A 27,955-nucleotide genomic window follows, 5' to 3' on the forward strand; every position below is an offset into this window, starting at 1 on the left:
TTTTCTCTCCCCACTGATATATTTGATAATTGTTCAGAATTAGAACCGGAGATGGCATACGCCAGGAGACGGGGCCCAGGGGAGTAAAAAAGAGCCCAGGGAGGAAATGAGAGGCAGAGTTGCAAGGGAGAGAGGGGGAGAGACACAGAAGAGAGAGGGAGAAGAGAGGCAGGGGCTGTGGGGGGAGAGAAGCCAGCCAGAGGAAGAAGTGAGGGAACGTGGGAGGTAATCGAGGTGTGGGAGAGGAGGCTGGGCCACAAGGAGAGAGGGGGGCCATGGGGAGAGAAGGCCCCTCCCCCCAGAGTACAAAATGGGGGGACCGGAGAGGGCTGTCCTGGGCTTGGGGTAGGGAAGACACGGGCGACGTGGTGGTGGCTGAGGTCAATAGTAGGTCTCTTTCTCCACCCAACCTGGAATGACAGAAGAGAGTCAAAGTGAGAGGAAGGCAGACACGAGAGCCATATGAGCAAGAGACAGGGACACAGAAAGAAACATTGACACAAACACAAGGTGTGGTGGCAGGCCTGTCATCCCAGCACTGAGAAACTCAGGGACATGAGCTCAAGGGCAGCCTGAGCTACATAAGGAGAACCTATTTTCAGACACACAGTCGCACTTGGAAAGAGAGTGAAAGGCAAGGCGGGGAGAGAGGGAAGAGAAAGAAGAACGGACACATCTGAGAGGCACAGGGAGTGCTCACCCTCTGCTTCCCCTCCCAGCCTTTACCCCTGGCCATGCGGCCCTCACCCCCGGGGTTCCTGCGCAGGATGAGTTTGCGAATCTCATCATAGACGAAGATGAGGAAACTGTAGGGGAAGGCACAGAACCACCAGCTGGGCCTGCAGAGGCAAAAGAGGAAGAGGGGACATGAGGAACAAATACTGACTGTCTGCAGGTAGACCAGATGGCCAGTTTCTCAGGGTCTTTGATGCCCTAGATCTTGAATAGGGCTGGGGTCTGCAGTGTCCCTCTGTGAGAACAGCTGGGAGACTTGGTGGCATCAGCCCAGGGGTGGCAACAGGGCACAGGGGACAGGACATCCAGAGAAACACCAGGGTGAGTGGGCTAAAGATTTAAGGCTGAGGAGGGTATGAGAGTGTGGAGTTTCTGGGTGGCCCGGGCACTCACTTGAGAGGGTACATGCGAAGGGCCACATCCATGCCTGGGCAGTAGGACAGGAAGGCAGCGAGGGCCGTCTCCTCAAACAAGCCGAAGATCAAGATCTTATTCCTGGAGGCAGAGGTGAGGCAAGGCTAGACCTGGACCCCACACCGTGCTCCCCCAACCCACAGAGGCAGAAGCAGATAGACACCCAGACAGGAATGGACACAGATGGACCAAGACACTGAGTCACTGGCCGATGATGATGCACAAACAGGGGAAAGGAACAGAGGCAGTGAGGTCCTGGAGAAGCAGATGGAGGTGGGGAGAGTTGAGAGGCATGGAGAATGCGGGGTAAGGATTGGTGACTAAGAAAGATAGCCAGGCTCGGTGGTTCTTGGGAGACTGAGGCAGGAAGATTGCCATGAGTTTGAGGTTAGCCTGGGCTAAATACCAAGAGGCTGACTGTCTCAAGCAGAATACATAAAAGGGTGAGAAAGAAAGAAAAGGAAGAGAAGGAGGAATGAGGGGGAGAAGAGGAGAAGGAAGCAATGGAAAAAAAGGGAAATCTGGGGACCCAGAGGACCCACTTTTATCCACATGGAGAGACAAGCTTAGAATCTAAAACATGGGACCCTCAAGAAGAAATCAGCTTAGAGGGAAAACAGAAAGCGAAGTGAGGGAGAGGAGAGGTTCAGGCAACCCCCAGATCTAGGAAGCGGTGCAAGCCGCAGGCCCTCACTTCATGCCCTGCTGGAAGACGGAGTTCCTCCTGGTCTTGCAGATGATCAGGTCAGCCCACTGGACCACCACGATACTCACAAAGAAGGCTGTGTGGCATGTGAACTCTACCACCTTCCTCTGCTCATAAGTCTGCAGAAAAAAAAAAAAACATTATGAGGGCAGGGTTGCATCCTGTGACCACACCCCAGGCTCCTTCTCTGCCATGCCCCCTCTGCTGGGTTCCCAGGACCTCAGATGTGCCCTCTTTCTTGTATTCATGGCCTCTTGGGATCACTGAAAGAGGTAGGTGTTTTGAGAAGAACAAATAATTAGATAGCCTTAATCATTGCCCTGGGGGTCTCTAAGGATAGACAGTAGCCAGGCTTTGAAGGGATGGACAGGCTTATGAGAGAAGCCCTGAGCTAGGCTTTATGGGGAGTTCTGGAGGTCACTTATTCAGGGAGAGTGGTTGGCTACGGCCCTCAGGACAGAGTGGTTAGCATGGGACTGCAGGTAGATGTTGGTCTGCTCCTGAGGCTCAATGCCCAGTGCCAACTCACCCACTGCTGCCCATAACTGTCTTCTAGGTCATTGACAGTGCGATCATCCCAGTTGAGCCGGATGCCCACCAGGTTTCCGGGCAAGAAGCCATTTTCTGCCAGGATGACAAAGTAGGAGAAGAAACCACCGAGGGCCTGGATCATCCCTGGGGGAAGGAAGCCGAGGGGAGGGTGAGGCAGGAGCTGGCAGCTTGCTTTGTGCTCTCCCAACACCAGCTGAGACCATCACAGTAGCCTGAGAACTGTTGCGTTATCTTGCCTGAGCCATGTCATCTCCAGCCCCTGGTGGTCTTGGGATGGCCATCTGGCCCCCTTGGGGAGGGGGCTATCCATATGGATGATCTTCAGGCCCACTGCTACCTGACTCAGGCTTCCCAAACACTGTAAAGATCTCGGAGGAGCCAGGCTTAATACCTCAAACCTGTGATCCCAGCTATTGGGGAGACTGGAACATGAGGATGGAAAGCTCAGGGCTTGGCTGGGTTACATAATGAATTCAAGGCCAGTCTGGCCAATTTAGTGAGACACCCCCGCCCCCATCTCAAAACAAAAGGTAAGAGATTTGGGAATGTACCATGGCAGAGGGCTTGCCTAGAATGGAATGAAACCCCGGGTTTAATCCACAGTTAGTAATCAATTTAGTATTGCAGCACACGCCTGTAATCCCAGCACTTGGGAAATGGAGGCAGGAGGATCAGAAGTTCAGGGCTATTCTGCTTACATAGTGAATCGGAAGCCAGTGATTGGTTGTTTGAGACACTTAACAACAACGAGGCTCCCAAGAGGAGTCTCGACTTTGGTTGCTTCGGCTTCATGAGCTTTGCTCTTTATGGCTCTGCCTATGTCCCCCACTCCCCAAAGTAGAGGAAAGGGACATAGGTCTCTTGTCCCGTGCTTTAAGCCCTCAGGCCAGGTACACGTCCACTCTGCTGGACTGGTCCTTGGTTCTGAGCCCCGGCAGTCCTCACCAATCTGCCCGTAGGCCATGCTGATGAGCCTTTCGTTGACCAGTTTGTCTGTGCGTGGGTTCCTGGGCTGCCTCTTCATGATGTCGCTCTCGGCAGCCTCGTAGGCCAGGGAGATTGCAGGGACCTGGATGGGAGAGAGGCAGGCTGTGTGAGTGGAGAGAAGAGAGAGGGCGCAAGCGTGTGGGGGTGGCCCTCTCCAGCCTTTAGTAGCAGCCAGGCTTACCATGTCGGTACCCAGGTCAATGCAGAGGATGGTGATGGTGCCAAGAGGCAGTGGGATGTTAGCCATGATGAAGAGCAGGAAGGGTGTGATCTCAGGGATGTTGCTAGTCAGAGTGTAGGCGATGGATTTCTTCAGGTTGTCAAAGATCAGGCGGCCTGTAGTGGGAGGAGCAGGAGGAGCAGGCTTAGAACTTGGGGTCTAATGGAGCCCTGTCTCCTTTCCTGGCTAGTACTTGCTTTGGATAGATAGATAGATAGATAGATAGATAGATAGATAGATAGATAGATAGATAGATAGATAGATAGATACTAGAGATTGAACCTACACTTCCTGCTTGCCAGACAAGGCTCTACCACTGAGCCACGTCCCCAGCCCTTCATTGGAGGATTCTAGGCAGGTATCCCACCACTGAGCCACACCCCCAGCCCCCTGAGGTATTCACGATAGGGGCTCTATCAGTGAGAGCCCCTACCCACATCCAGGCCTTTGCATGCTATCTAATTCACCCTTACCCACTAACATTTCCATCTCATCTACACCTGTGACCACAGCAGCACCCCGTGGGGAACCTGTTTGGTAGCTTCTATCAAGGTTAAACATCTTTAACCCTACTTCCAGGTTTATACCCAAGAGAAATGATTGCTTATGTTCACAAAGCTTTACCATAGCAGTATTCATAGTAGCCTCAAACCAGAGCCAACCTGAGAGTTCATGCCAGGTGAGCAGACGCTAAACTGCAGCATTACAGAAAGGGAAAGGGGGAGCCACGAACACATGAACCCACAGGAGAATCTGAGGTATTACACTGAGTGATAAAGGTCAGACCCGGGGCTCGGGCTGCAGCTCAGTTGGTAGTCCGAGCATGCGCCAGACCCTGGGTCCAACCCCTAGCACCACAAAACAAAACAAAACAAAACAAAACAAAACAAAACAACAAAAAAAAAAACAAAAAAAACCCATACAAACTAGGTATGGATACTGAACCTGGTGGCACAGACCTTTAATCCCAGGGCTACATAATAGACCTGTCTCAAATTAATATTAAAACAAAATAAAATCAAGAAAATATTATCCCACTTATACAGAAGACAACAAGCAAAACAGTGAGCCTGCTGTGCAGTGGTCAGGCCAGAAGGGTGTCTGTCTCTGTCTGTCTGTCTGTCTGTCTGTCTGTCTGTCGGTCTGTCTGTCTGTCTGTCTGTCTCTTATTTCTACAGTGTTGTGAATCAAACTCAGGACCCTGTATATGCCAGGAAAGCCCTCTATCAGTGTTATTTCTATTGATTAGAATCTGGAGAGGGTATGAGTGTCCCTATATGCAAAAATCTCTCAAGTTATCTTGTGATGCACACGATTGATCACAAACTTGCAATCAATATGGTGCAAATCAGGTCAAAACCTAAGAATTAGCATGGCAGCCCAATGTCCTTCCCCATGTGTCAAGCTGTAGGGAAATCATTAAAAAATAAAATCGCCCACTGTTATTTTTTTATAACCCACTTTTAAAAATGTGAGACAGGAGAATTAGGAGTTCAAGGTCATCCTCGGTTATATAGTGAGGTCGCAGTCAGCCTGACTACATGAAATGAAACACCATCTCAAACGAAAAAAGGCAATAGACTAAAATAGGCATTTCTCAGAAGAGAATACACAAATAGGCCAGGCACAACGGCACACGCCTGTGATTCTAGCACTCCGGAGGCAAAGGCAGCAAGGTCAGAGCAACTCTGAAACCAGTCTGGTCTAGATAGCAAGTTCCAGGCCAGCCAGGACTCTACAGGCAGCCTGTTTCAACAGTAAAAATCAGTGCTGGGTATGGTGGTGCATTCCTCTCATCACCAATCAGGGCACAGGGGAGACAGAGGCAGCTGCATCTCCAGGAATCCCAGGCTATTCAGAGTGAGACCTGTCTCAAAAGGCAGAAGAAACAAACAAACAAAGCCTGGGGGTGAGTGTGGGTGTGGCACACATCTTTAATCCCAACATTTGAGAGGCAGAGCCAGGCAGATCTCTGAGTTCCCCCAAGCCTGGTCTACAGAGCGAGTTCCAGAACGGCCAGGGCTACACAGAGAAACTCTGTCTCAAAAAAAAAACCAAAACCAAACAAACAAAAAAACAAAGAAGATACACTGCACTCACTATATCAGGATGGGACCACTAGGTAGCTGCTGGGGATACAAAGTAAACTAACCTGCAATGAGACCTTACATGAGAGGGTAGCTACAGTCAAAAAGACAAAAGACAGGTGCTGGAGGGGAGGCAGGGAAAAGGGAACCATGCACACTGTAGGTCGGGACACATATTAGGTGTGGCATTGGCGGTACACTGGTGGCATAGCTGCCTTCCACAATGTAAGTTAACGCACCAATCATGGGAAGTGAGTGGCATACAGGATTTCTTTTTTTTTTTTTTTTAAAGATTTATTTATTTATTATATGTAAGTACACTGTAGCTGTCTTCAGACACTCCAGAAGAGGGAGTCAGATCTCATTAAGGATGGTTGTGAGCCACCATGTGGTTGCTGGGATTTGAACTCCGGACCTTCGGAAGAGCAGTCGGGTGCTCTTACCCACTGAGCCATCTCACCAGCCCCCAGGATTTCTTTTATTTTTACTTTTTAATTAATAATGGGGGCTGGAGAGATGGCTCAGTGGTTAAGAGCACTGGCTGCTCCTCCAGAGGACTCAGGTTCTGTTCCCAGCACCCATATGGTGGCTCACATGTCTTTAACTCCTGTTCCAGAGGATCTACTGCCCCCATCTGGCCTCTGTGGGCACTGCATGCATGTGGTGCACAGACATAACATGCAGGCAAAATCACCCACACAGCCCAAATAAATTATTTTTTAAAAGAATTTAAAGAACGAAATAGATGGTATTGAAGGTCTCTGTGCTGGGCATAGGGGCCCAAGAACCACATGATCTCTCTCACATACGGGATCTAAGAGTTAATCTCATTCAGGTGTAGTGTTACTGTAATCCCAGCACTCAGGAGGCTGAGGCAGGGAGATTGCCATGAATTCAAAGTCAGCGGTCAACCTGGACTACATAGTGAGCTTTTGTCTAAAAAAATCCCCCACCCCCTAAAAAGGCGGGTGCCCAAGAGCGGTCTCCATGGTTAAGAGTGGACACTGTTCTTACTGAGGACCCAAGTTTTGTTCCCAGCATCCTTGTAAGATGGCTCACAACTATCTCTAACTCTTCCTCTAGGGCATCTAACACTCCTCTGGCCTCTCCAGGTACCTGCACAGGTAATAGCAGGTCTAAGGTGCGATGTGGAGGAAGGGTCTGTGACGTAGCACAAGAATCTGAGCTGCATCCCCAACACCATAAAAAAGAAAAGAAAATCCACAACGTAGGAACTTCTGGTACGCTACAATGTAACTGACTGGCCAAAGAGTACACATAGCAAATGTCTCGGGAGCTAGGAGAAAGGACACTGAAGTGTTAACTGGGGAGACAGATATGCTGAAGCCTATATAACCAGTAACCAACACACAATATCAAAATATCACATGGCAACCCATTAGGAGCTATAATTTTTTGTAGTCTCATGTAGTCCAGATTGGACTCGAACTTCTGATCTCCCTACCTTTATCTCCTAAGTGCTAGGATTACAGGCATATGCCACCTAGCAGCTGGAGTTCCCTTTGCTTTGTTTGTTTGAAGACAGGGTCTTCTGTTTTGTTTTTTGAGGCAGGGTTTCTCAGCTGTCTGGAACAGTCCTGGCTGTCCTGGAACTCACTCTGTAGACCAGGCTGGCCTCGAACTCAGAAATCCACCTGCCTCTGACTCCCAAATTCTGGGATTAAAGGTGTGCACCACCACTGCCTGGTTGAAGATAGGGTCTTACTATGCACTCTGGATGTCCTGGAACTATGTAGACCAGGCTGGTCTTGAACTCAAAGATCCACTTGTTTCTGCCTTCCAGGTACTGGGATCAAAGGCATGTGTCACTATGCAGCCTGGCTAGCTGCTCTTTAACTTTTTTCGTTTGTTTGTTTGTTTGGTTGGTTGGTTGGTTGGTTTTTCGAGACAGGGTTTCTCTGTACAGCCCTGGCTGTCCTGGAACTCACTTTGTAGACCAGGCTGGCCTCGAACTCAGAAATCCACTTGCCTCTGCCTCCCAAGTGCTGGGATTAAAGGCGTGTGCCATCACACCCGGCTGCTTTTTAAAATTATGTGTATATGAATTTGTATGGGGGTTGTTGCTCTACAAGTGAGTGTAGTGCCTGTGGAGGCCAGAAGAGGGCACTGTGAAGCCCTGGAGCTAGCGTTAAAGACAGTAGTGAGCTGTCTGGTGTGGATGCTAGGAACCAAACTTGAGTCCTCTTAACTGTTCACTCTAAACTGCTGAGCCATCTGTGGAGACCTCATCTTTTTTGAGGTGGGGTCTTGCTGAGTAGTCCCGGCTGGTCTGGAACTAAGTCTTTTTTGTCTAAGTCTCCCAAATGCTGAGATTATCCATGTACAGCAGCACACGGTTAATATGTACACTAGTTATGTTTTATTGTAGCTGTTAAAACAAATCCAGCCAGTTGTTGTGGCTCACACCGGTAATTGCAGCACTCAGAAGGATGAAGCACGAGGGCTGCTGTAAGTTCAAGACCAGTCTGGGCTACATAGTGAATTGTAGGCCAGCCTGGGATACAAACAGAGACCCAGTCAAAACAAAAGGAAACAAAGGTTTTGGTACAGTGGTCACTGTACCAAAGACCTCTGGCCTTATGATGTCCTCATGCGATAATCACTTTCCTCCAATGTAGCCTCGCTTATCATGAGATTTATTTTACTTTTTCTTTTGGTGCTATGGATGAAACTCAACTCCTGCACGTGCTAGGCGGCCCCTGTGTGTAAGCTTCAGTTCATCATGGTACTGACCTCTTCCTCCCTCCCCCTCCGCTTCCTTCTCCCTTCTCATACGTGTGTGTGTGTGTGTGTGTGTGTGTGTGTGTGTGTGTGTGTGTGTAACAGGGTCTCACTCAGAGCCTAGGCTGGCCTAGAATTCACAGCAATTTCACCTGCCTCAGTCTCCTGAGCCCTGGGATTATGAGCCATTACACACTCCCAGAAAATGTCATTTCCAGCAAGGGGTGACATTCAGATGGGGGCTAGACTCAGGGAGAAAAAAATGATACAAGCATAAACAGTTACTCTTCCATAGTGAGATTATGGTGTCTCTAACATTTTTAGATGTTTTCTGCAGTTATCAATGTAACTATCAATAATTAGATAAAATAAAAACATGAACCAGCCTCTTTCATGCCCATTCTAGACCCTCTAGGAGGTGGGGCTGTTGTCAGTCAGCTCTGCGGTGGGACTTCCCTGCCACACCATCCCAGCCCCACACCGGGCTCCCATACCTCACCTCTCAGGAATTGGCATTTATCTGCCGGTGGCCTTCCCCCAATCCTTTCAAAGTGAATGTCTCAATGTCTCAATGTCTACTCTGGAAGAAGACTGAAGCCCAGCCCATGTCAGGAGAGGAGGCCTTCCAAACCTCCCAGGATCCTTTGCTTCACGGTGACTGCACTTCCTGGACGTTGGGATGCTCCCAGTGACACAGGAGCACGGAAGCCAATCCGGCCCCTTGATCCCTATGCAGCCTGGGCCTGCTCCCCTCCTCCCCTTCCTAAAGCTTCTGGTAGTGACTCAGTCTCCACCCACCCCACCCCCACCCCCGTGACCACTCACCTTCCTCCACACCAGTGACAATGGAAGCAAAGTTGTCATCCAGCAGAATCATGTCGGCAGCCTGCTTAGAGACATCAGAGCCAGCAATGCCCATGGCCACCCCGATGTCAGCCTTCTTCAGAGCAGGGGAGTCATTCACACCATCGCCAGTCACAGCCACAATTGCTCCCTGGAAGGAGGAAGGGTGAGGGTGAGAACCAACTCTTCAGACCCAGCCCTCCTCCCTCAGACCAGGGATCCAGGCCTAAGCTTCCTGCCTCAGACCCAGGATCCAGGCCTAACCCCTCCTCCCTCAGACCAGGGATCCAGGCCTAACCCCTCCTCCCTCAGACTAGGGATCAAGGTCCAAGCTTCCTCCCTCAGACCTAGGATCCAGGCCTAACCCCTCCTCCCTCAGACTAGGGATCTAGGTCCAAGCTTCCTCCCTCAGACCTAGGATCCAGACCCAGCCTTCTTCCCTCAGATTCAGGATTAAGGCTCAGCCCTCCTCCCTCAGACCAGGGGGTCCAGGCCTTTCCTCCCTTCCAGCGGGTGGGAGCTCACCTGTCTCTGACAGCCCTCCACGATGATGAGCTTCTGCTGAGGGGAGGTTCGGGCAAAGACGATCTCGGTGTGGTTCTGCAGAATCTCGTCAATCTGCTCCGAGGTGAAGTCCTTGAGGTCGGTGCCGTGAATCACACAGGCTTTGGCATCCCTGAGAAGAGCAGGAAGTAGCTGAGGCCAGAGGGAGGAGTCAGGGGGCATTTGATAGGCAGAAAGACAGGCAGGACAGACCGTGGGCAAGGGAGACAGAGGAGGGACCGGCATGATAAGGTTAGAGAGAGCCAAGCCTGAAGGACCAGAAGTCCTTCACAGATGCGTAGAGCAACAGGAAGAGAGACATAGACGGGTACACGGACTGAAAAGCTGCAAGTCCAAAATACCAAACACAGAAATACAGGTGCACAAGGGAGCAAAGCAAAGAAACATGGGGCTTCCTTTAATCTTCTGAGAGCAAGTGTTTATAATGATCTATAATCTGAGCACTAGGCAGAGGGATGCATGCCTTTAATCCCAACACTTGGGAGGTAGAGGCAAGCAGAAGTTTGAGTTCAAGGCCAGACTGGTCTACATAACGGGTTCTAGGCCAGCCAGGGCTACACAGTGAGCCCTTGTCCGAAAAGAAATACTTACATATAATTATTTGTAACCTGGCCTCCTCCAACATCATTTTGGGTGTTGCTGGAGATGGAACCAGGTCTCTGAATGACACTTCCTAGCTTCTCACTGGAGGATTCTAGGCAGGGGCTCTACCACTGAGCCACGCCCCAGCCCCTCACTGGGGGATTCTAGGCAGGGGCTCTACCATGGAGCCACACCCCAGCCCCTCACTGGGGGATTCTAGGCAAGGTCTCTACCACTGAGCCACGCCCCCAGCCCCTCACTGGGGGATTCTAGGCAGGGGCTCTCCCCCTGAGCCACGCCCCCAGCCCCTCACTAGGGGATTATAGAAAAGTGCTATCTCTGAACTACATTCCTAGTCCTTAGTGTTTGTAGACAGGATCTTGCTGTGTAGCTCAGGCTGGCCTCAAATTACTGATCCTCCTGTTTCCTCTTTTGAGTGCTGGGGTACAGGTGCGCAGGACCATACCTGGTTTTACTTTATTTTGTATTTGTGTTTCTTAGGGCGGTACTGAGGATGAAGTCCAGGGCCTTGTGCGTTCATTCTCCACAAGCACCCTTCCCTGAACTCCATCCTCACACTATAGAACAGTTTTGTTTGTTTGTGTGTATATGTGTATTTGGTGTTGTCTTTGTTTTATCAAGAAAGTCTCACTGTGTCACTGTGGCTAGCCCGGAACTCACTATGTAGACCAGGCTGGCCTCAAACTCAAAGAGATCTGCCTACCTCTGCCTCCCTGGTGTTGGGATTAAACTGTGAATCACGTCACCCAGTTCCTTGCTGAAGAGGAAGAAGCTGGGGCTCGGAAAGGGGATTGGCTACACAGCAGTGAGGATGGACGAGGAGAATGAGGGATCCAGGCTTGAGCAGACAGAAGGGTTCCAGAGTGGAAGGGAGGAGTTGGAGGAGTAAAATCTACGTGGTGAGCGCCTTGATAGCCCTGCAGGACCTGGGGAGGTGTGGCCACTCACCTGGGGTTCACCTGGCTGACAGGGATGTTGAGCCGGGCAGCGATGTCTTCGACAGTCTCGTTACCCTCAGAGATGATACCCACACCCTTGGCAATGGCCTTGGCAGTGATGGGGTGATCGCCGGTGACCATGATGACCTGCAAGCGTTGTGCTTTAGGGACAGCCCGGGCTCCTGCATAACCCCCCTGACATCATATCCACCCGGCTGCCCCAGGACCCACCTTGATGCCTGCGCTTCGGCATTTGCCCACAGCGTCAGGGACGGCTGCCCGGGGAGGGTCAATCATGGACATGAGACCCACAAAGCAAAGGTTGTCTGTGGTGAAGTTCACGTCATCACAGTCAAAGGCAAAGCCCTTGGGGAACTGTTCCTCAGGCAGGTAGTAATGGCAGAAACCTGGTAATGGGCACACAGAAGAGCCTATGAAGGCGCCAGCCTCAAGACCTCCACGGCTGCATCCCATTGCTCTCAGCAATGGGATGGATTGCTGGGGTCTGGATTCCCTGCAGCCCCACCATACAGCCAACCAGCATTTGTTTCTCGGCAATGGCCTCATTCATTTGTTCATTCATTCATTCATGCATTCATTCATTCACTCATTCATTCATTTACTCATTAATTCATTCATTTACTCATTCATTCATTCACTCACTCATTCATTCACTCACTCACTCATTCATTCATTCACTCATTCGTGCATTCATTCATTCATTCACTCATTCATTCATGGTGCATTCTGACCCCAACAGGCCGCAAGAGCTCAACCTGTTCCTGCCCCACCCATAATTACACACCCAGCACACGCTCGCCCAGGCCACCAAGCTCCAGGTAGGCATTCTGGAAGGCCTCCTTCATCTCCTCATCCAGAGGCTGCTCCTTGCCCTGCAGGAGGATGGTGGCACAGCGGTCCAGAATGCGTTCGGGGGCGCCCTTCATCACTAGCAGGTACCGGTTGTCATTGGGATCCTCAGTCTCATGGATGGATAGCTGCAACAGACAGAGCGTGTGCTTAAACCATGCAGGGACCTGGAGGCTGCCTGCACCCAGCTAGGGAGAACACCGTCCCAGTGCCAGGATAGGATAGTACAGCCGGCTGAGAGCACTGCCCGCATCTCTGTCCACATCTCTGCAGGCCACTTCCTGTTTCTCAAGTCTCCTGGAGCTCTCTGCTCAGTCCTTTTCTACCTTTCCACCTCCAGCCATCTCCCCCACAGAGATTCCAGCTGCCCTTGGATGACATCCTTTCCCCCTGTCTTGGCAGGAGTTGATATTCAGCTAAACCCAAATCTAGCAGTTAGCTTGCCTCTGAAGTGAACCTAGAACCTGGCTTCCTCTCGCTCTCCTCTGTTGCCTTTGCCCCTAATCCAGCTATCTTCAACCCTCACTTAAATTTCTGTATCTACTTTCTGTAGATCAGCCAGTCTGGGCTGGCTGATTCAACAACAGAACAATGGCCTATAATCCCCGGTGAGGGGTTGGGGGCGTGGCTCAGAGGTAGAGCCCCTGCCTAGACTCCATCAAGAATAGGCAACGCACTTGCTAATATAAGGTCCTGGTTTTCCATCCCTAGTCCCAACGAAAATTAAAACCTAATAGAAACCCTAAGTCAGCCAGTGAGAAATACTGCAGCCACACTGATAAAGAGCTCAGCAGTTTCCCAAAAGGTGGCATCTGCCAACCGTCCACCTACAGATGAACAGACCAACAAGAGGTGACATTCACACAATGGAATGTATCCTTTTTTCTCCCACAGCAGCTGGACATGGTGGCTCACACCTGCAACCGCAGAACTTGTGAGGCCGAGACAGAGAATCTCTGTGACTTTGAGTCTTGCCAGGGCTGTACAAGGAACTCCAGGCCAGACTGGGTTACATTGTGAGACCTTGTCTCAAAAGAAAAAAGATTTAAAAGTCACAAGGAATGGCCAGGTGTGGTGCTGCGTGCTCAGGAGGCAGACGCAAGTGGATCTCTGTGAGTTCAAGGCCAGCCTGGACTACAGAGAAAGTTCCAGGACAGCCAGAGCTGTCTACATAGAGAAACCCTGCCTCGATGGGGGAAAAAAAAGTCAGGAGGAAGCTGGTGGGATGGCTCAGTGAGTAGGGGTGTTTGCTGTGTAAGCCTGAAGACCTGAGTTCAATCCCTGGAACTTCCATATAGGTAGGAGAGAACCAACTCCCCCTTTCTCCATACACAACCCCCACCATCACACACACACAGTAATAAACATTTTAAAAAGAGAATGAGGCTCTGGTAGACATGTGGATGGATCCTGGAAAAAACAATTTTTTTTTCTTCGAGACAGGGTCTCTCTGTATCGCCCTGGCTGTCCTGGAACTCACTCTGTAGACCAGGCTGGCCTCGAACTCAGAAATCCTCCTGCCTCTGTCTTCCAGAAAAAACAATTTTTAAAAAGGCCAAATGTTACACAATTCCTTTCCTTTCCTTTCCTTTCCTTTCCTTTCCTTTCCTTTCCTTTCCTTTCCTTTCCTTTCCTTTCCTCTCCTCTCCTCTCCTCTCCTCTCCTCTCCTCTCCTCTCCTCTCCTCTCCTCTCCTTTCTTTTTCTTTCTTTTCTTCTTCTTCTTCTTCTTCTTTTTTTTTTTTTTTTATGAAATGTCCAGAACAAGAGAATCCACAGAGACAGAGAGTAGGTTAGTGTTTGCATGGGGCTGGGGGCAGGGTGTGCAGGCAGGCAAAGGTATGAGTGGTGGCTGACAGTGTGTAGGGTTTCTTTCTGAGGTGATAAAGATGATTTAAAAGTGACCGTGTAGGTGGTTGCCTAAGTCTGAGTTCGCTAGCATAGGCACTCACAGTGAGTTGTAGCTACGCAAAACCATTTGACTGAATGGGTATGCATCAAGCCCCATCTGCCCTCCTCTGCTTCCTGTCATGGTTCTTATTCCTCTCAAAGTCATAACTGGATCTCCCCCCGCAGCGCACGGAGTCCCACAGCTCTGTATGCCTTGTCCTGGTTCCCTCACCTCATGGTTCAGGCAGGTTGTACTCCTGCCGCAGGACCTTTGCATGTGCTGCCCACTGTCTGAGCCCTCTTCCCTTTATACCCAGCAGGACTCCTGCTCTCATCCTTTGATTGTCTGCCTCCTAGGACTAGTGTGTCAGAAAGCAAGAGTCTCACTGTTAACCTCACCACCCCATGGACCCCAGTACCTAAAACAAGACCAAAAGGCTCAAAAACATATCTGGAAATTGTATGGAAAATGCTACCCTTACGCTTGAGATAGTGGCCAGGACCCACCCTCTGCTGTAGGGCACTCTTTGCGCCTGTGGCTCCCATTCCCCTCCCCTACTCTGGCTATCATCATCCTCACTCTTTCAGATGGGAGCTTAAGCACTAACTAATAAAAAATTAATGTATTTCCCCAAAGCTGTAAGGGCGTGGGAGAGAGGTGGCTACATCTGGGAATTATAGAGAAACCGCAAGCTCCCTTCTGGCTGACCCAGTGCTACTGGGTCATGTAACTATTTCCTCCAGACATGACTGGCACCATCATGGAACAGAGTTCCAGAAAGCCTTTACCCATGAAATATGCAGGATGGTACAGTGATGGCTAGGGCTGTGCTTATGGTGGTCAGTCGCTAAAGGCCCCTCATGGAAGGGTGGGAAGGGAAGAGTCACTGCCTCCCATCTCCGCCCGCTTGCCTGTCCCCACAGCTGGCCGGGAGCTGGGACTCCAGTAACTCAGCATTCATGAGTCACCACCCACTCTGCATGGTGCAGCTGCTTTTGAGTCATTCCACGATCCTGTAAGTAACTTTCCTCCCCTGCTCCTATAATTAACTCTAGTCATCCCATCCTTTCGCCAAGCTGGACCAGGATCATTTCTTTGGTCTGTTGGTGTCCTACCTGTCTGGACTGCATAGGTGTTTATTTATTTATTTTTCCTGTTTTGAGACAGGGTCTCATAGAGCCCAGGCTGGCCAGGAACTTGCTGGGTACCTGGGGATAGCTCTGATGCACTTACCTCCGCCTCCTCGGTGCTGGGATCACAGCCCGTACCACCATGCCTGACTTTGTTCCCTGTTTTAAGACAGGCTCTAATGTAGCCCAGGCTGGCCTCAAATTCACTGTGTAGCTGAGGATAACCACGAACTTCTGATCCTCCTGCCTCTACCTCCCAAGTGCTGGGCTCACAGATGTGCATATCCAGCTCAAACAGATATATTTTATTACTATTATCATTTTTTCTTTGTCAAGACAGGGGTTCTCTGTGTAGCCCTGGCTGTCCTAGAACTCACTCTGTAGAGTGGCCTCGGACTCATAGAGATATGCCTGCTTCTGTCTCCCAAGTACTGGAGTTAAAAGTGTGTGTCACCATGGCCCAGCTAAACAGATATTTCTTTATATCGTTTTAGTAAAATGCACACATAGGGGGAGTGGGTGGGTAGGGGATTGGGGGGGTGGGTATGGGGGACCTTTGGGATACCATTGAAAATGTAAACGAGGAAAATACCTAATTTAAAAAAATGTTTAAAAAAAAAAAAAGAAAGAAAGAAAGAAAGAAAGAAAAATGCACACAGCACCGGGAGCCAGAGTTCCCTTGTACCTGGTATTTGTTGGTCGAGTTGAACGGAATCTCAGCCACTTTCTTGTTCCGTTCTCGCATCAGCTTTACGGAACCCGAGGACAGCTCAATGCACTTAAGCAGGGCAGACTCGGAGGCATCACCGGCCACGTCCCTCTGCGGCAGGCAGGAGAGAGTCAGTCAGCAGTAGAGTGGGGAGGTGGGATGCAGGGTTGGGGTGGGCAGGCAGCTGCACCCACCTTGAGTACTGGGATGTTGTCCTGCCCGCCCTTGAAGACGGCCCGGTTGCAGAGCCCGGCGATGTGGGACAGGGCCACCCAGGTGTGTGAGCTCTTGTCGAAAGAGGTCCCTGTGAGGAGTCACGTGTGAGGCCAAGAGGCTGCTGGGACGGGGTGCCCCGGTGCCCGCCCAGAGCCACCACAGACCTGACTGATCCTCTGTGGTGTCTGCCTCGTGGATCTGGTTGTCAAACCACATGTGGGCGACGGTCATGCGGTTCTGGGTGAGAGTGCCGGTCTTGTCCGAGCAGATGGTGGACGTGGAGCCCAGCGTCTCCACCGCCTCCAGGTTCTTCACCAGGCAGTTCTTGCGAGCCATGCGCTTGGCGGTCAGCGTCAGACACACCTGAAGGGCGGCAAAGGACAGGGCAACTGCACAGATGCCCACAGCTCACCTGCCCGGGCTCAGCTCATATCACCTGAGGAGCACCCAGGGCTGTGGAATGACTGTTCAGTAGCAATGTTGGGGCCACAGGGGGTGAACAATAGACAGACTCAGATGTGACCCCCAAACACACGGTAGGATGTTCTCGGAGGCTCAGACGTTAAGAGCACACAGTGTTCTTTCAGAGGACCCAAGTTTGATTGCCAACACCACATCAGGCAGCTCACGACTGCCTGTTTCTCCAGCTCTAGGTGATCCGATTGCTACCTCTCCAGCCCCGCCCCCAAATAAGCAACAATTAACATAAGAAAATAAAATGGTTAAAAAAAGATTAGTGTCTTTAAAAAGAAAAGAAAAACCAGCAGTATCTACCAGAGTATCTACTGTATCTTTGTACAGCATCTCTGTAGAGTGGCCTCGAACTCATAGAGATCTGCCTGCCTCTGTCTCCCAAGTGCTGCAGTTAAAGTATGTGCCACACAGCCCTGCTAAAGAGAAAAATTTTATATGGTCCCAGGAGAACTCCCACTGCACTCGGAGCAGGAAGGGTAAACTGGGCACTCAGGTGGAATATTATCTACTAATGAAAAAGAGTAAGTTATTACTGTCCACAAGGGCATGGATGGAACTCAGTACGTTCAGTTAAAAAGAGCCGGATAAGAGGCTGGAGAGATGGCTCAACTGTTAAGGCACCGACTGCTCTTCACTGAGTTCAATTCCCAGCAACCACATGGTGGCTCACAACCATCTGTGATGGGATCTGATGCCCTCTTCTGCTGTGTCTGAAGACAGTGACAGTGAACTCACATGCATTAAATAAATAAATAAATCTTTAACAACAACAACAACAACAAAAAGAGCCAGATAAACGGGGTGGTGGCAGCTCACACATATAACCCCAACACTTGAAAGACAGAGGCAGGCAGATACATCTCTGTGAACTGGAGGCTAGCCTGGTCTACAGAATGAGTTCCAGGATACCCAGGCATATACAGAGAAAGCCCTGTATGAGACTATGATGAGACCTTGTCACAAGCCCACAAATGGCCTGGGGAGCTGAGGAGTTCTAGGCCTCTGATGGCGGCCAGGGAAGGGAAGGCCACTTCCTGCAGGGGCCAGTCTACCAACCTCCAGAGGACAGCCCCCACACCTATTCATGTACAGGCCACACTGATGGGACTCAGTGAATTATTAAAAACAGATATGAAGTTGAAGGAGTAGGGGTGGACCAGGAAGGAGTTATGAGGAAGAATTAGGGGTGGATACTGTCAAATACACAATGTGGGAGTCTTAAGAATTGATAAAACATTATATTAAAAGCAAAAAACAGGGAGAGAGAGGGAAGAAAGACAAAGGGAGGGAAGGATGGAAGGGCCATATTTAAGCAAAGCTCTCACTACGTGTGTCTGGGGTGAAGCTAATGACTGGGTATCAGGGGTGGGAGGTAGAACATTATTCTAAAAACGGAACAATGGGCTGGCGAGATGGTTCAGTGACTAAGAGTGCTTGCTGCCAAGCCTGATGACCACAGCCCAAGACCCACACGGTGGAAGGAGACAAAGTTGTCTGCTGACCTCCACGTGGGGACCACGGTGTGTATGTACGTAGGGGCAGACACAAACATGCACCGCGTGCCTCCATGCCCGGCCACCCAAATGTAATCAATATAAAGAAAAACCTATACTTTCACCTTTGCCATGAGTGGATGCATCCTAACTCTTTGGGGTGAATTAAAGGCACTAGGGGCAGGGGCTGGGCAGACGGTGCAGTGGCTCAGAGCACTTGTTGCTCTTGTGGAGGACACAGGTTCGATTCTCCACACCCACGTGATGGCTCATATCTGTCGTAATTCCAGTTCCAGGGGATTCAGTGCTCTCTTCTGACCTCCAGGGGCATCAGGTATTCGCATGGTGCATATACACACATGACACTCATACACATAAAATAAAGTGATTTAAAAAAAAAAAAAAAACAAAAAAAAAGTGGAGTATGCCTTTAATCCCAGCACTTGGGAGACAGGTGGATCTCTGAGAGTTCGAGGCTAGGTTGTTCTACAAAGAGAGTTCCAGGATAGCCAAAGTTACACAGAGAAACCCTGTGTTGAAAAACCAAAATAAAATAAAATAAAAATAATAAGATAACATAACCATGGTGGTGAGGAGCTGGAGAGACGGCTCAGCAGGAAGAGAGCCTGTTGCTCTTATAGAGGACCTGGGTTCTGTCCCTAACATGGTGACTCAACCATTTGTAAACTCCAGTTCCAGGGCCTCTTACACACCCACAGACCCAGGAGCCTCATCCCCCTCCCTCAGACTTGGGGGTGACACCCAGCTCCTCTCCCTTGGGGTTCAGCCTTACCGTGACAGTAGCCAGCAGCCCCTCTGGGACATTGGCCACAATGATGCCGATGAGGAAGATGACTGCCTCGAGCCAGGTGTAACCCAGAATGAGAGAGAGGATGAAGAAGGACACGCCCAGGAACACGGCCACGCCCGTAATGAGCTGGATGAAATGCTCAATCTCAATGGCGATGGGCGTCTTGCCCACCTCCAAGCCCGAGGCCAGGGTGGCAATGCGGCCCATGACGGTGCGGTCACCTGTGGCTACCACCACACCCCGAGCGGTGCCTGCAGGAACAAAGGGAGGGGCTCAGGTCTGCTGGGCCTCAGAAGGCTGCAGGCACCCCACCTCCTGAGCAGCATCTCTGGTTTTGTGCCCTTGGGGTCCCCTCCCCTTCACCTTCCACGCAGTTGGTGGAAAAGAAGGTGATGTTCCGAGTCTCCAGGGGGTTGTCGTGTGTGCAGTCCGGGGAGCGGGTCTGAGGCTCAGATTCGCCAGTCAGGGAGGAGTTGTCCACCTGAAGATGGAGCAGCGAGTTATGTCCAGCACAAGGCCCAGGATCACAGAGCAAGGAAACAGGGGTGAAGGCAGGGGTGGGACTTGGAGTAAAGTCTATCCTAGGATGTTACAGAAAAAAAGCAGGGGAGCCCTGTTCGTCCTGAGGCATCTGGGAAATTGGAGGCAGGATGTTGAGAGAGAGTAGGCAGGAACAGGACCTTTGGCCCAGGCCAAAAATCCCTCAGAATTTCTGTGGGATGAGCCTAGACCTAGACTACTAGATCTGAAGGAAGACTAGGGCCTGGACCCCTGGGTCTGAGGGAGGAGGCCTGGGCCTAAGCCCCTTGGTCTGAGCAAGGGGGACTGATATCTGGATTCTGGGTCTGAGGGAGGAGGGCAGGGCATGGACTTCTGGGTCTGAGGGAGGAGGGCAGGGCATGGACCCAGGCATGGGTCTGAGGGAGGAGGGCAGAGCCTGGACTTCTGGGTCTGAGGGAGGAGGGCAGGGCATGGACCCAGGCATGGGTCTGAGGGAGGAGAGCAGAGCCTGGACTTGGGTCTGAGGGAGGAGGGCAGGGCCTGGACTTCTGGGTCTGAGGGAGGAGGGCAGGGCCTGGACTTCTGGGTCTGAGGGAGGAGGGCAGGGCATGGACCCAGGCATGGGTCTGAGGGAGGAGGGCAGAGCCTGGACTTCTGGGTCTGAGGGAGGAGGGCAGGGCATGGACCCAGGCATGGGTCTGAGGGAGGAGAGCAGAGCCTGGACTTCTGGGTCTGAGGGAGGAGGGCAGGGCCTGGACTTCTGGGTCTGAGGGAGGAGGGCAGGGCCTGGACTTCTGGGTCTGAGGGAGGAGGGCAGGGCCTGGACTTCTGGGTCTGAGGGAGGAGGGCAGGGCCTGGACTTCTGGGTCTGAGGGAGGAGGGCAGGGCCTGGACTTCTGGGTCTGAGGGAGGAGGGCTGGGGCCTGGAACTGGGGTCTGTCTGTAGGAGACATTCAGGGATTTATTTTCCCTCCTTATTCTTCAGAGAAAAAAATGGAGCTGGAACCTGAGGCATTGCCTCACCTTGCAGCCATGGGCCGAGATGATGCGCAGGTCAGCTGGCACCCGGTCACCACCCTTGATCTCCACCAGGTCCCCGACCACCACCTCCTCCGCATTCACCTGCATCTTTTCACCTTCCCGGATCACAAGGGCTTGCTGCGTGTGAGACACAGAACAGTCCCCTCTCAACCTCCGTCTGCCAGGGAGGGAGTCCCTGGCACAGCCCCCCTTGCCGAGCCCTCTTTACCTGGGGGACCATGTTCTTGAAGGACTCCATGATCTTAGAACTCTTGGCTTCTTGGTAGTAGGAGAAGCAGCCGGTGATGATCACGACTGCGGCCAGCACTATGCCCAGGTACAGCTGTGGGGACACGGCAGGACAGGGCGTTACGGCAGCCCTAACCGCCCCCTGCCTCCATCCCGGGGTCACTGGAGTCTGTGAGGGAGCTTCGTGAACACATCTGTGTCCTTGTTCTCTCTGTGTGTGTCTCTCTGTCTGTCTGTCTGCTTGTGTGCCTGAAGGCCTCGCCTTGCAGTTGTAAGAATGTGTGTTTGAGTGTATTTGTTAGCCTGTCGTTTTGTGTTTATTTGTATTTTAATTAATTAATTTACTTACTTATTTTGAGACAGGGTTTCTCTGGGTAGTCCTGGCTGTTCTGGAACTCACTAAACCAGGAAGACCTGGAACCCACAGAGATCTGTTTGCCTCTGCCTCCCAAGTGCTGGGATGAAAGGAGGCAGGTGCCCCCACCGCCGGGCTCTGGCCTTGAACTTTTGATCCTTCTGGGTTGGAGTCCCTGATGCTGGCCTGACAGGTGTGGGCCATCATGCTGGCTCTGTGGATCCTGATTTTGTCCGGGCTGCCTGAGTGTGTGTGTGTGTGTGTGTGTGTGTGTGTGTGTGTGTGAGTGCGCACATGCGTGTGCATGTGAGCACACACCGTGGCACACTTGTGGAAGTCAGATGACATTTGGTATTGGTCTTCACCATCTACTTTGAGAGAGGGCCTTTTGGGTTTTGTTTGGTTTTTAAAAGATCTATTTAAGCCGGGCGTGGTGGCGCACGCCTTTAATCCCAGCACTTGGGAGGCAGAGGCAGGCGGATTTCTGAGTTCGAGGCCAGCCTGGTCTACAAAGTGAGTTCCAGGACAGCCAAAGCTACACAGAGAAACCCTGTCTCGAAAAACCAAAAAAAAAAAAAAAAAAAAAAAAAAAAAAGGTCTATTTATATACGTATACATATACATATACATATACATATATACGCTTGCACACCATGGTGCCTGCTGCCATAGAGTTCAGGAGGGGGCACTGGACCCAACCCCTGGAACTGTAGTTATGGATGGTGGCAAGTGAGCGAGTGTTGGGAACTGAACCCAGGTCCTCTGCAAGGCAAGTTCTCCTAGTCACTGGGCCACCTCTCCAGCCCTGTGAAGTTTTGGTATTACAGATACATGCCAGTTCCCTGCTTTGTGTGGGCGCTGGGGACTTAAGCAAGCCTCCCCCTGGTTGTACAGCCAGTGCCTTACTGATGAAGTCATTTCCCTAGCCAACATTTTTTGAGACAGCAGTCTGCTATTTAGCCTAGGCTGGACTTGAACTCATGACCTTCCTGTCTCAGTTCCCTGTGTGTGTGTGTGTGGGGGGGGTAACAGCTGCATGCCACCACACGTCCTGTATGAATGCAGAGAACGGAGGCCAGGTTCTCATGAGAGCTTGCGAAATAAATACCCCACCACTGAGCTACACCCCAGCTGACTTAGGAGGCTGCAGGGAGCTGCGGTTTCTTTATTTTTGACCTTGTTTTCTCAGAGGCAATTGTGACAGTTGGATGATGGGAGGTGGGGAGTCTAGGCGGGCTGTGGGTGTGTTCTTCAATGTGTGGGGTTTTACACAGACAGGCCAGGGTGGTGGGGCACACTCACATTGTCACCGGAAGGGTCATCCTCCGTCCCTGCCTGGATGCCATAGGCCAGGAAGCAAAGGATTGCCCCGATCCACAGCAGGATAGAGAAGCCACCAAACAGCTGCCGGCAGAACTTGACCCATTCTGGGGTGGTGGGCGGTGGTGTGAGGGCGTTAGGCCCATCCCGGGCTAGGATCTCCTGGGCTTTACTGTGTGTCAGACCCTAAAGAAGATATGGGGCTCATATAGAAACCTTCCCTGAGAAGCCCTGGCACCCCACATCAAAACAAGCACCCTCGAGTACCCAGAGCCCTCCTCCCTCAGACCCAACTCCCATCAGCCCTGGCTCCGCCCATCCTCACCTGCACGCAGTCAGTATTGTATTTCCGGCAGACCTCTTCTACTGACATCTTGTGCTCTGTCTGAAGAATGGTTTGGGGGAGATTGTGAGACACAGGTTCTTCGGGTGGATGGAACGATTCTGGGATAGCACTAGCAAGGGAGCGGCACTTACCATAGCCACTTCCTTCTTGAGGTCATCCAGGTCCCGGCGCTCTTTGGCCTTGCTCTTCTTGGGCGAGCTCTTGTCATCTTTTTTGTCCTGCGAGGTGGCGACACGGTAGCTGTCAGAACCACCAGACTGCGGGCGAGAAGGGGTTCCAGAGCGACACCGGCCCTGCGTGCCCCGGCTCTCATCTTGGCCTGGCCTCTGTATCTCTAGACTGGGGTTATCTCTATGTCTCTCAGGGTCTCACTGTGTCTGCTTCCATTGAGGTTATCTTTGGGACTCAGGGTTCCTGTCTGTCTCTCATGTTTGTGAATCTCTCCCCTTTGCCATTTTATTTCCAAAAAATCTTTTATTATTTACTTATTTATTTATTTAGTGTGTTTGTGTGGAGGTCAGAGGATAGCCTTTCATTGTGTGCTTGGGAGTCAAATGCAGGTCACCAGGCTAAGAGGAAAACCCCTTTGCTGCTCACTGAGCCTATTCTCTGGCTTATTATTATTATTGTTAATAATAATAATTCTAATAATAATTATTATTGTTGGAATTATTATTAATTCTAACTATTATTGTTGTTATTATTATTAATTCCAATAATAATAGCTATTATTATTATTATTGGAAATGGGCTCTTATTTTTTTAGCCAAAGCTCTTCCAGAAATCACTATAGATCCCAGATGAGAACTCATGACAATCCTCCTGCCTCAACCTCCCAAGTGGTGGGATTATGGTCATGAACTACCATGTCCAGCTTTTGTGTGTGTGTGTGCACATGTACATTTGAGACAAAGTCCTATATAGTCTAAGCTGGCCTTGACCTTCCTATATAGTCAAGGCTAAAACTTGAATTTCTCATCCTCCTGCCTCCACCTCTGCAGGGCTGGGATAACAGGCCTACACTACCATGCACTGTTTACACAGTGCTAGTGACTGACTGACAGAACCCAGAGCTCTGTGTAAGGCAGGCAGGCAGGCAGGCAGGCAGGCAGGTACGCTGCCCACTGAGCTGCCCTCCTAGCATTCTATGTATCCTTTGTCTTCTTCTTGGGCCTCTTGAACTTTCCAGATTTTGTGGCCAACTCTCCTCTTTTGATCTGTATTTCTAACTTGCCAGCTCATCTCTGTCTCTTTCTACCCCTGCCCCCTCGCCTAGCTGTGCCTCATCTAGGCAGCTCTTCTCCTCCCTCTCTCCCCTCCTTTGATGCTGTCTTTGAGTATGAGCCTGCCTCGTCTCTTTTTAGTCCCTGGCTCTTCCCATCCCCGAGCCTCTGGGCTCCTCTCTTTCCCAGAGTCTGCTGGGATTGCAGATCATCTCTGAGGGCCTGTGTTGGCTGTTGATTTGCTCTGTCTGGGTGTTGCAGTTGTCATCTCTTGAGAGTATTTCCTGAGGTCACTGTCTAGTTCTCACCTCTCTTCTCTGGGTTGTCTGTCACTCTAGATCTTTCTCTGTCTGTCTGTCTGTCTCTGCTCCTATCTCATTCTGGAATCTTCCTCTCTCCCTCCCTCTATGTATCTGTCTCACTCTAGAGTCTTCTCTCTTAGAATATTCTGTCTATCTATCTGTCTGTCTATCTGTCTGTCTATCTGACTATCTATCTATCTATCTATCTATCTATCTATCTATCTATCTATCTATCTATCTATCATCTCCAGCAGGTGTCTCACTATGTAGAACAAGCTAGTCTCAAATTCCTGATGTCCTTCTTTCTCCTGCCTCTTAAATGTCTGTCTGTCAGGATGCCCAGCTCTGTGTCTGTGAGTCTGTCTCTCCCTGCTCTACTTATTTCTCTCTTCCTGCCTTTGGTACCTGCTTTTCCAGCACAAGGTCTCCGTGGAGGTCACTGCCTGTCTCCCCAGCTCTTTGTTTGACCTGAGACTGTGGATGTCTCAAAGGACTCAGACGATCTTGGGAGACCACACACACACACACACACACACACACACACACACACACACACAGAGCCAGGCAAATCATGAGAGGAGAGGGCACTCCAAATGACATGGGACAAAGGCTCTCCCATGGGAGGCAGTGTGCCACATGTAAGTAGTCATTCCCAAGAGACTCCATGGACAAGATATGAACCTGACTTCTCTCCTGCAGACAGCTGTGTACTGCAGACAGTCTTGAACGGGCATGGGCATGCTCTGCCCTCGAGGAATAAGTAGGAATTGGGAGGGGGTAGATTTGGGGTATGGAAGAGCAAGAAAAAAAAGCCTTAGGTCTGAACTGAATTCTTATTTGGTGGCCTGGGCAGGTGGGGAGCGTGGTGTCCGAGGCTGGCAGGAGAGGTGGGCTGAGGCAAAGGGATGCTGACAGATCCTGCAGGCCCAGGGCCAAGCTGGGATCGGAGGCTCAGTGCAGCTCAGCGCTAATCTCCTCGTGACCTTGTAGCAACCAGACTTGCCTGCTGTCTGCCCCCAGACCCAGAGCTGCCTTCGGAACCTAGAGAAGGGCTGTAGCCCTGGAAGCCTGGGACCACCAAGGAAGAGTGCACCGGGGAGCTGGGAGCTTGGCTCCAGGCCAGCCCTGCAGCAATACTGCGTCTCAGACAAGGAGGCACGTATGGGCTGCAGGGCGTTGTGTCAGCCCCCGCAGATGAGGCAGACATGTGGAGGGATGTGAAAACAGCCAGTCTTGAGGTCAAGGGGAGAAGTGAGCCGGGTGGCAGGGGAATCAGCTGCCCTGTCCCCAAATCACTGGGAGCTGCAGTGTGGGTCTTTATGAGAAATAGAGGGCTCAACTTCTGGCTCCGACACAGAAGGTCTGGGGCCTGGACTCCTAGGTGTGAGGGAGGATGCTGGGCCTGGCCTCCTGAGTCTGAGGGAATGGGTTGAAGGCCTGAACCCTCATATCTGAGAAGGGAAGACTGGGAGTCCAGTCCCCTGGGAGGACAGTCGCATCCATGTCCCCAGGGACCAAGCCTCAGCTTCTTCTTGCCCTTGCCATGAGCAGATTCCCCTAGGGTGGCTTCCATCTGTTGGCATGAGGAACTGAGGCGTTCCCAGGAAAGACAGGAAGCTCAGATGGGCACACTGCAGGGTGGGAGCACCTCTAGGGGTGGGGGCTCTGTCTGCCTCATTGCAGCCTGCCACTGCAGCTCCTAGCCATTTTCCACGGCGTCCGTCCACCTCCTTGAAACCTGCATGGCTCACGCAGCCTCTGCCCTCCCCACCCCCATCTCGGGGTACCTGCCACTGTCTTTTCTAAAACCTTGACCAAGGCCTACCTTGACCTCCCGGTCTAACCTCTGCCTCTTCTTTCCACTACTCAAGTGTATTTTTTATTTGTTTGTTTGTTTGGTTGGTTGGTTGGTTTCTTTCAGTTTCTCCTTTGGTCTCTCTGTGTCTTTCCACGTCTGTCTCTCTCTTTGTCTCGATGTCTTGTCCCTTTTTTTTTTTTTGGTTTTCAATGTCTCTTTCTGTTTCTGCCTTGTCTGTCTCTCTCACATCTAAATCATTTCCTTCCCTTCCCATCCCCATTTCTCTAAGACCCCCCTTTCCCAAAGCCCTGCGCCCTCTCTTCTCTCCCAACCATCCGTACCCCCCCCACTTCATTCCACTTACCTGAAAGCCATCACTGACTCTCACTTCCCCCTTTCTCTCCTAACCCTCCCCCATCTAGCCCTCCCTCCCATCCCCCCTCACCCACCCAGCCCACAGATCTGCAGTTCCATCCCCCATCTTCATCCGTAGGCCCTTCATCCGCCATCTTTCTCCCCACCGTTCATGTTCCCTTTGGCTCCCCATGCTGACCCCTTTCTCTTTACCCGGGGAGGGGTCCCCCCAATCCATCCACTTCCTTCTCTGACAGCCCTCCCCAAGCCCCACCCCAGACACACAGGGAGGAATCCAGAGCTGCTGCAGGGGTCAAGTGGTCGGTCAAGGAAGGAGGCTGCATCTGCTGGAGAGATGCACAGACAGAGAAGGACACACGGACACGGAGGCAAGGACATAGCAGGCATGCGAGCTCCCCCCACCCCCACCACACGGCTGTGCTTGCACACCCTCAGCCAGGCACTTGTCTGCCAGCCATCTCCTGCTCCTCCCCCTCTTCCCAGCCCTCATGTCTGTACGCGCCCCCCCCCCCCCAGATTAGGGGCTGCGAAACCTCTGCAGCCCCAGGTCTGTCACTGCAGATCACCCTTATCCAGGTCTGCAAGGAGAAAGAGAGGTCATCTTATGTCTAACTCATAACCTGTATCTGTCTCCATTGAACCAGGGGAGGGGATGGGGTCTTGATGACCCCTAAACACTGGCATAGCTCTCAGACACACCCAGACAGGTAGCGGGCTTTGAGATGGGAGGGGGTGCACAGATGGCTGCAGACCCTGTTAGGGCTGCATTAATTAAGCCGGAAGCACGCGCACACACATTCGCCCTCAAGCATTTGCACTCGTGCCGCCACACTCATGCAAGGGGCACACGAGCAACCGCACAAGGTCAAACCGAGATGCTAAGGGCCAGCCCTCCGCCCCCCCGTGGACAAAGCCTCCAACATGCGCCACAGATTCCCCCTTCGACTCAATAGCCCACTTTCCCAGCCACACAAACTAGTCAGGTCAGCCGGCTCCCGGGTCCCCGCAGACTCGGCCCCAGGGCTCAGGAGGGCAGGAGACCCCAACTCCGGCACACAGCCAAAGTCACTGGACACGATGTCACGCACACAGAGTCCAGCCGACCCCTGCACCTACCCCCATCTTGGCGGCTCCGCGGGAAGAGCGGCGTTCAGACTGATGAGCGGTGGCCGCAGGATGGGCTCAGGCGCGGGCTCGGGCTGGGGGCCTCTGCAGCGCCCGCGCCGCGGTGGGAGCGTGCGTCTGTCGGTCCGTGGGTCCCACCGCACAGAGGCTGCGGCGGCCGGGGCCTCCGCCTCCTCATATGCCCGCGCCCGCGGGGGGAGGCGGCTCCGGCCAATCAGGAGCAGTACTGAGCAGACGGACAGCTTGCGGCCCGGCCCCCAGTACTGCAGCTGTACTCCCCCTTCCCCCCCTCACCGCTCCAACCTTGTTTCTGCAAAGTGGCGGCCACTGAGAAGCTGAGCACAGTGCGGGGGGGGGG

The 27,955-nt window shown here is 51.7% G+C and overlaps 1 protein-coding gene and 1 non-coding gene across 5 annotated transcripts; both read right to left on the reverse strand.

Annotated features, from left to right (window-relative positions):
* On the reverse strand, positions 1–27,911 carry Atp1a3 (ATPase, Na+/K+ transporting, alpha 3 polypeptide). 4 transcript variants are annotated; one of them, NM_001290469.1, is made up of 23 exons: positions 27,589–27,771; positions 22,906–22,992; positions 22,754–22,813; positions 22,411–22,614; positions 20,734–20,847; positions 20,508–20,642; positions 19,347–19,464; positions 18,966–19,234; positions 16,370–16,568; positions 16,184–16,293; positions 15,966–16,100; positions 12,197–12,389; positions 11,623–11,798; positions 11,402–11,538; positions 9,812–9,962; positions 9,269–9,437; positions 3,576–3,730; positions 3,353–3,476; positions 2,385–2,530; positions 1,844–1,974; positions 1,129–1,230; positions 748–839; positions 1–410 (listed from the first exon to the last, which is right to left on the reverse strand). In NM_001290469.1, exons 1-23 carry the CDS (start codon positions 27,592–27,594, stop codon positions 382–384), a joined length of 3,042 nt encoding a protein of 1,013 aa, NP_001277398.1. In that variant the 5' UTR covers positions 27,595–27,771; the 3' UTR covers positions 1–381. The 4 variants fall into 4 exon arrangements, with proteins under 4 accessions (NP_001277398.1, NP_001361556.1, XP_011248821.1 ...); NM_001374627.1 differs by having other exon boundaries at positions 22,906–23,031; positions 27,589–27,747; XM_011250519.3 differs by lacking the exon at positions 1–410 and having other exon boundaries at positions 433–839; positions 27,589–27,911.
* On the reverse strand, positions 9,438–9,501 carry Mir7047 (microRNA 7047). The gene has a single exon (NR_106014.1). It is a non-coding gene; the product is annotated as a microRNA 7047 (primary transcript).
* Positions 27,912–27,955: the final 44 nt, after the last annotated feature.

The sequence above is a fragment of the Mus musculus genome, chromosome 7 (genome assembly GCF_000001635.26).
Source record: "Mus musculus strain C57BL/6J chromosome 7, GRCm38.p6 C57BL/6J".
Classification (NCBI taxonomy): Eukaryota; Metazoa; Chordata; class Mammalia; order Rodentia; family Muridae; genus Mus; species Mus musculus.

Excerpts from the sequence above, each read along its gene's own strand:
- Atp1a3 (XM_011250518.3), bottom strand. Across the intron at positions 19,465-20,507 it reads TCTCGGCCCATGGCTGCAAG|GTGGACAACTCCTCCCTGAC; the intron begins GTGAGGCAATGC and ends CTCCATCTTCAG. Across the intron at positions 16,101-16,183 it reads ACAACATCCCAGTACTCAAG|AGGGACGTGGCCGGTGATGC; the intron begins GTGGGTGCAGCT and ends TGCCTGCCGCAG.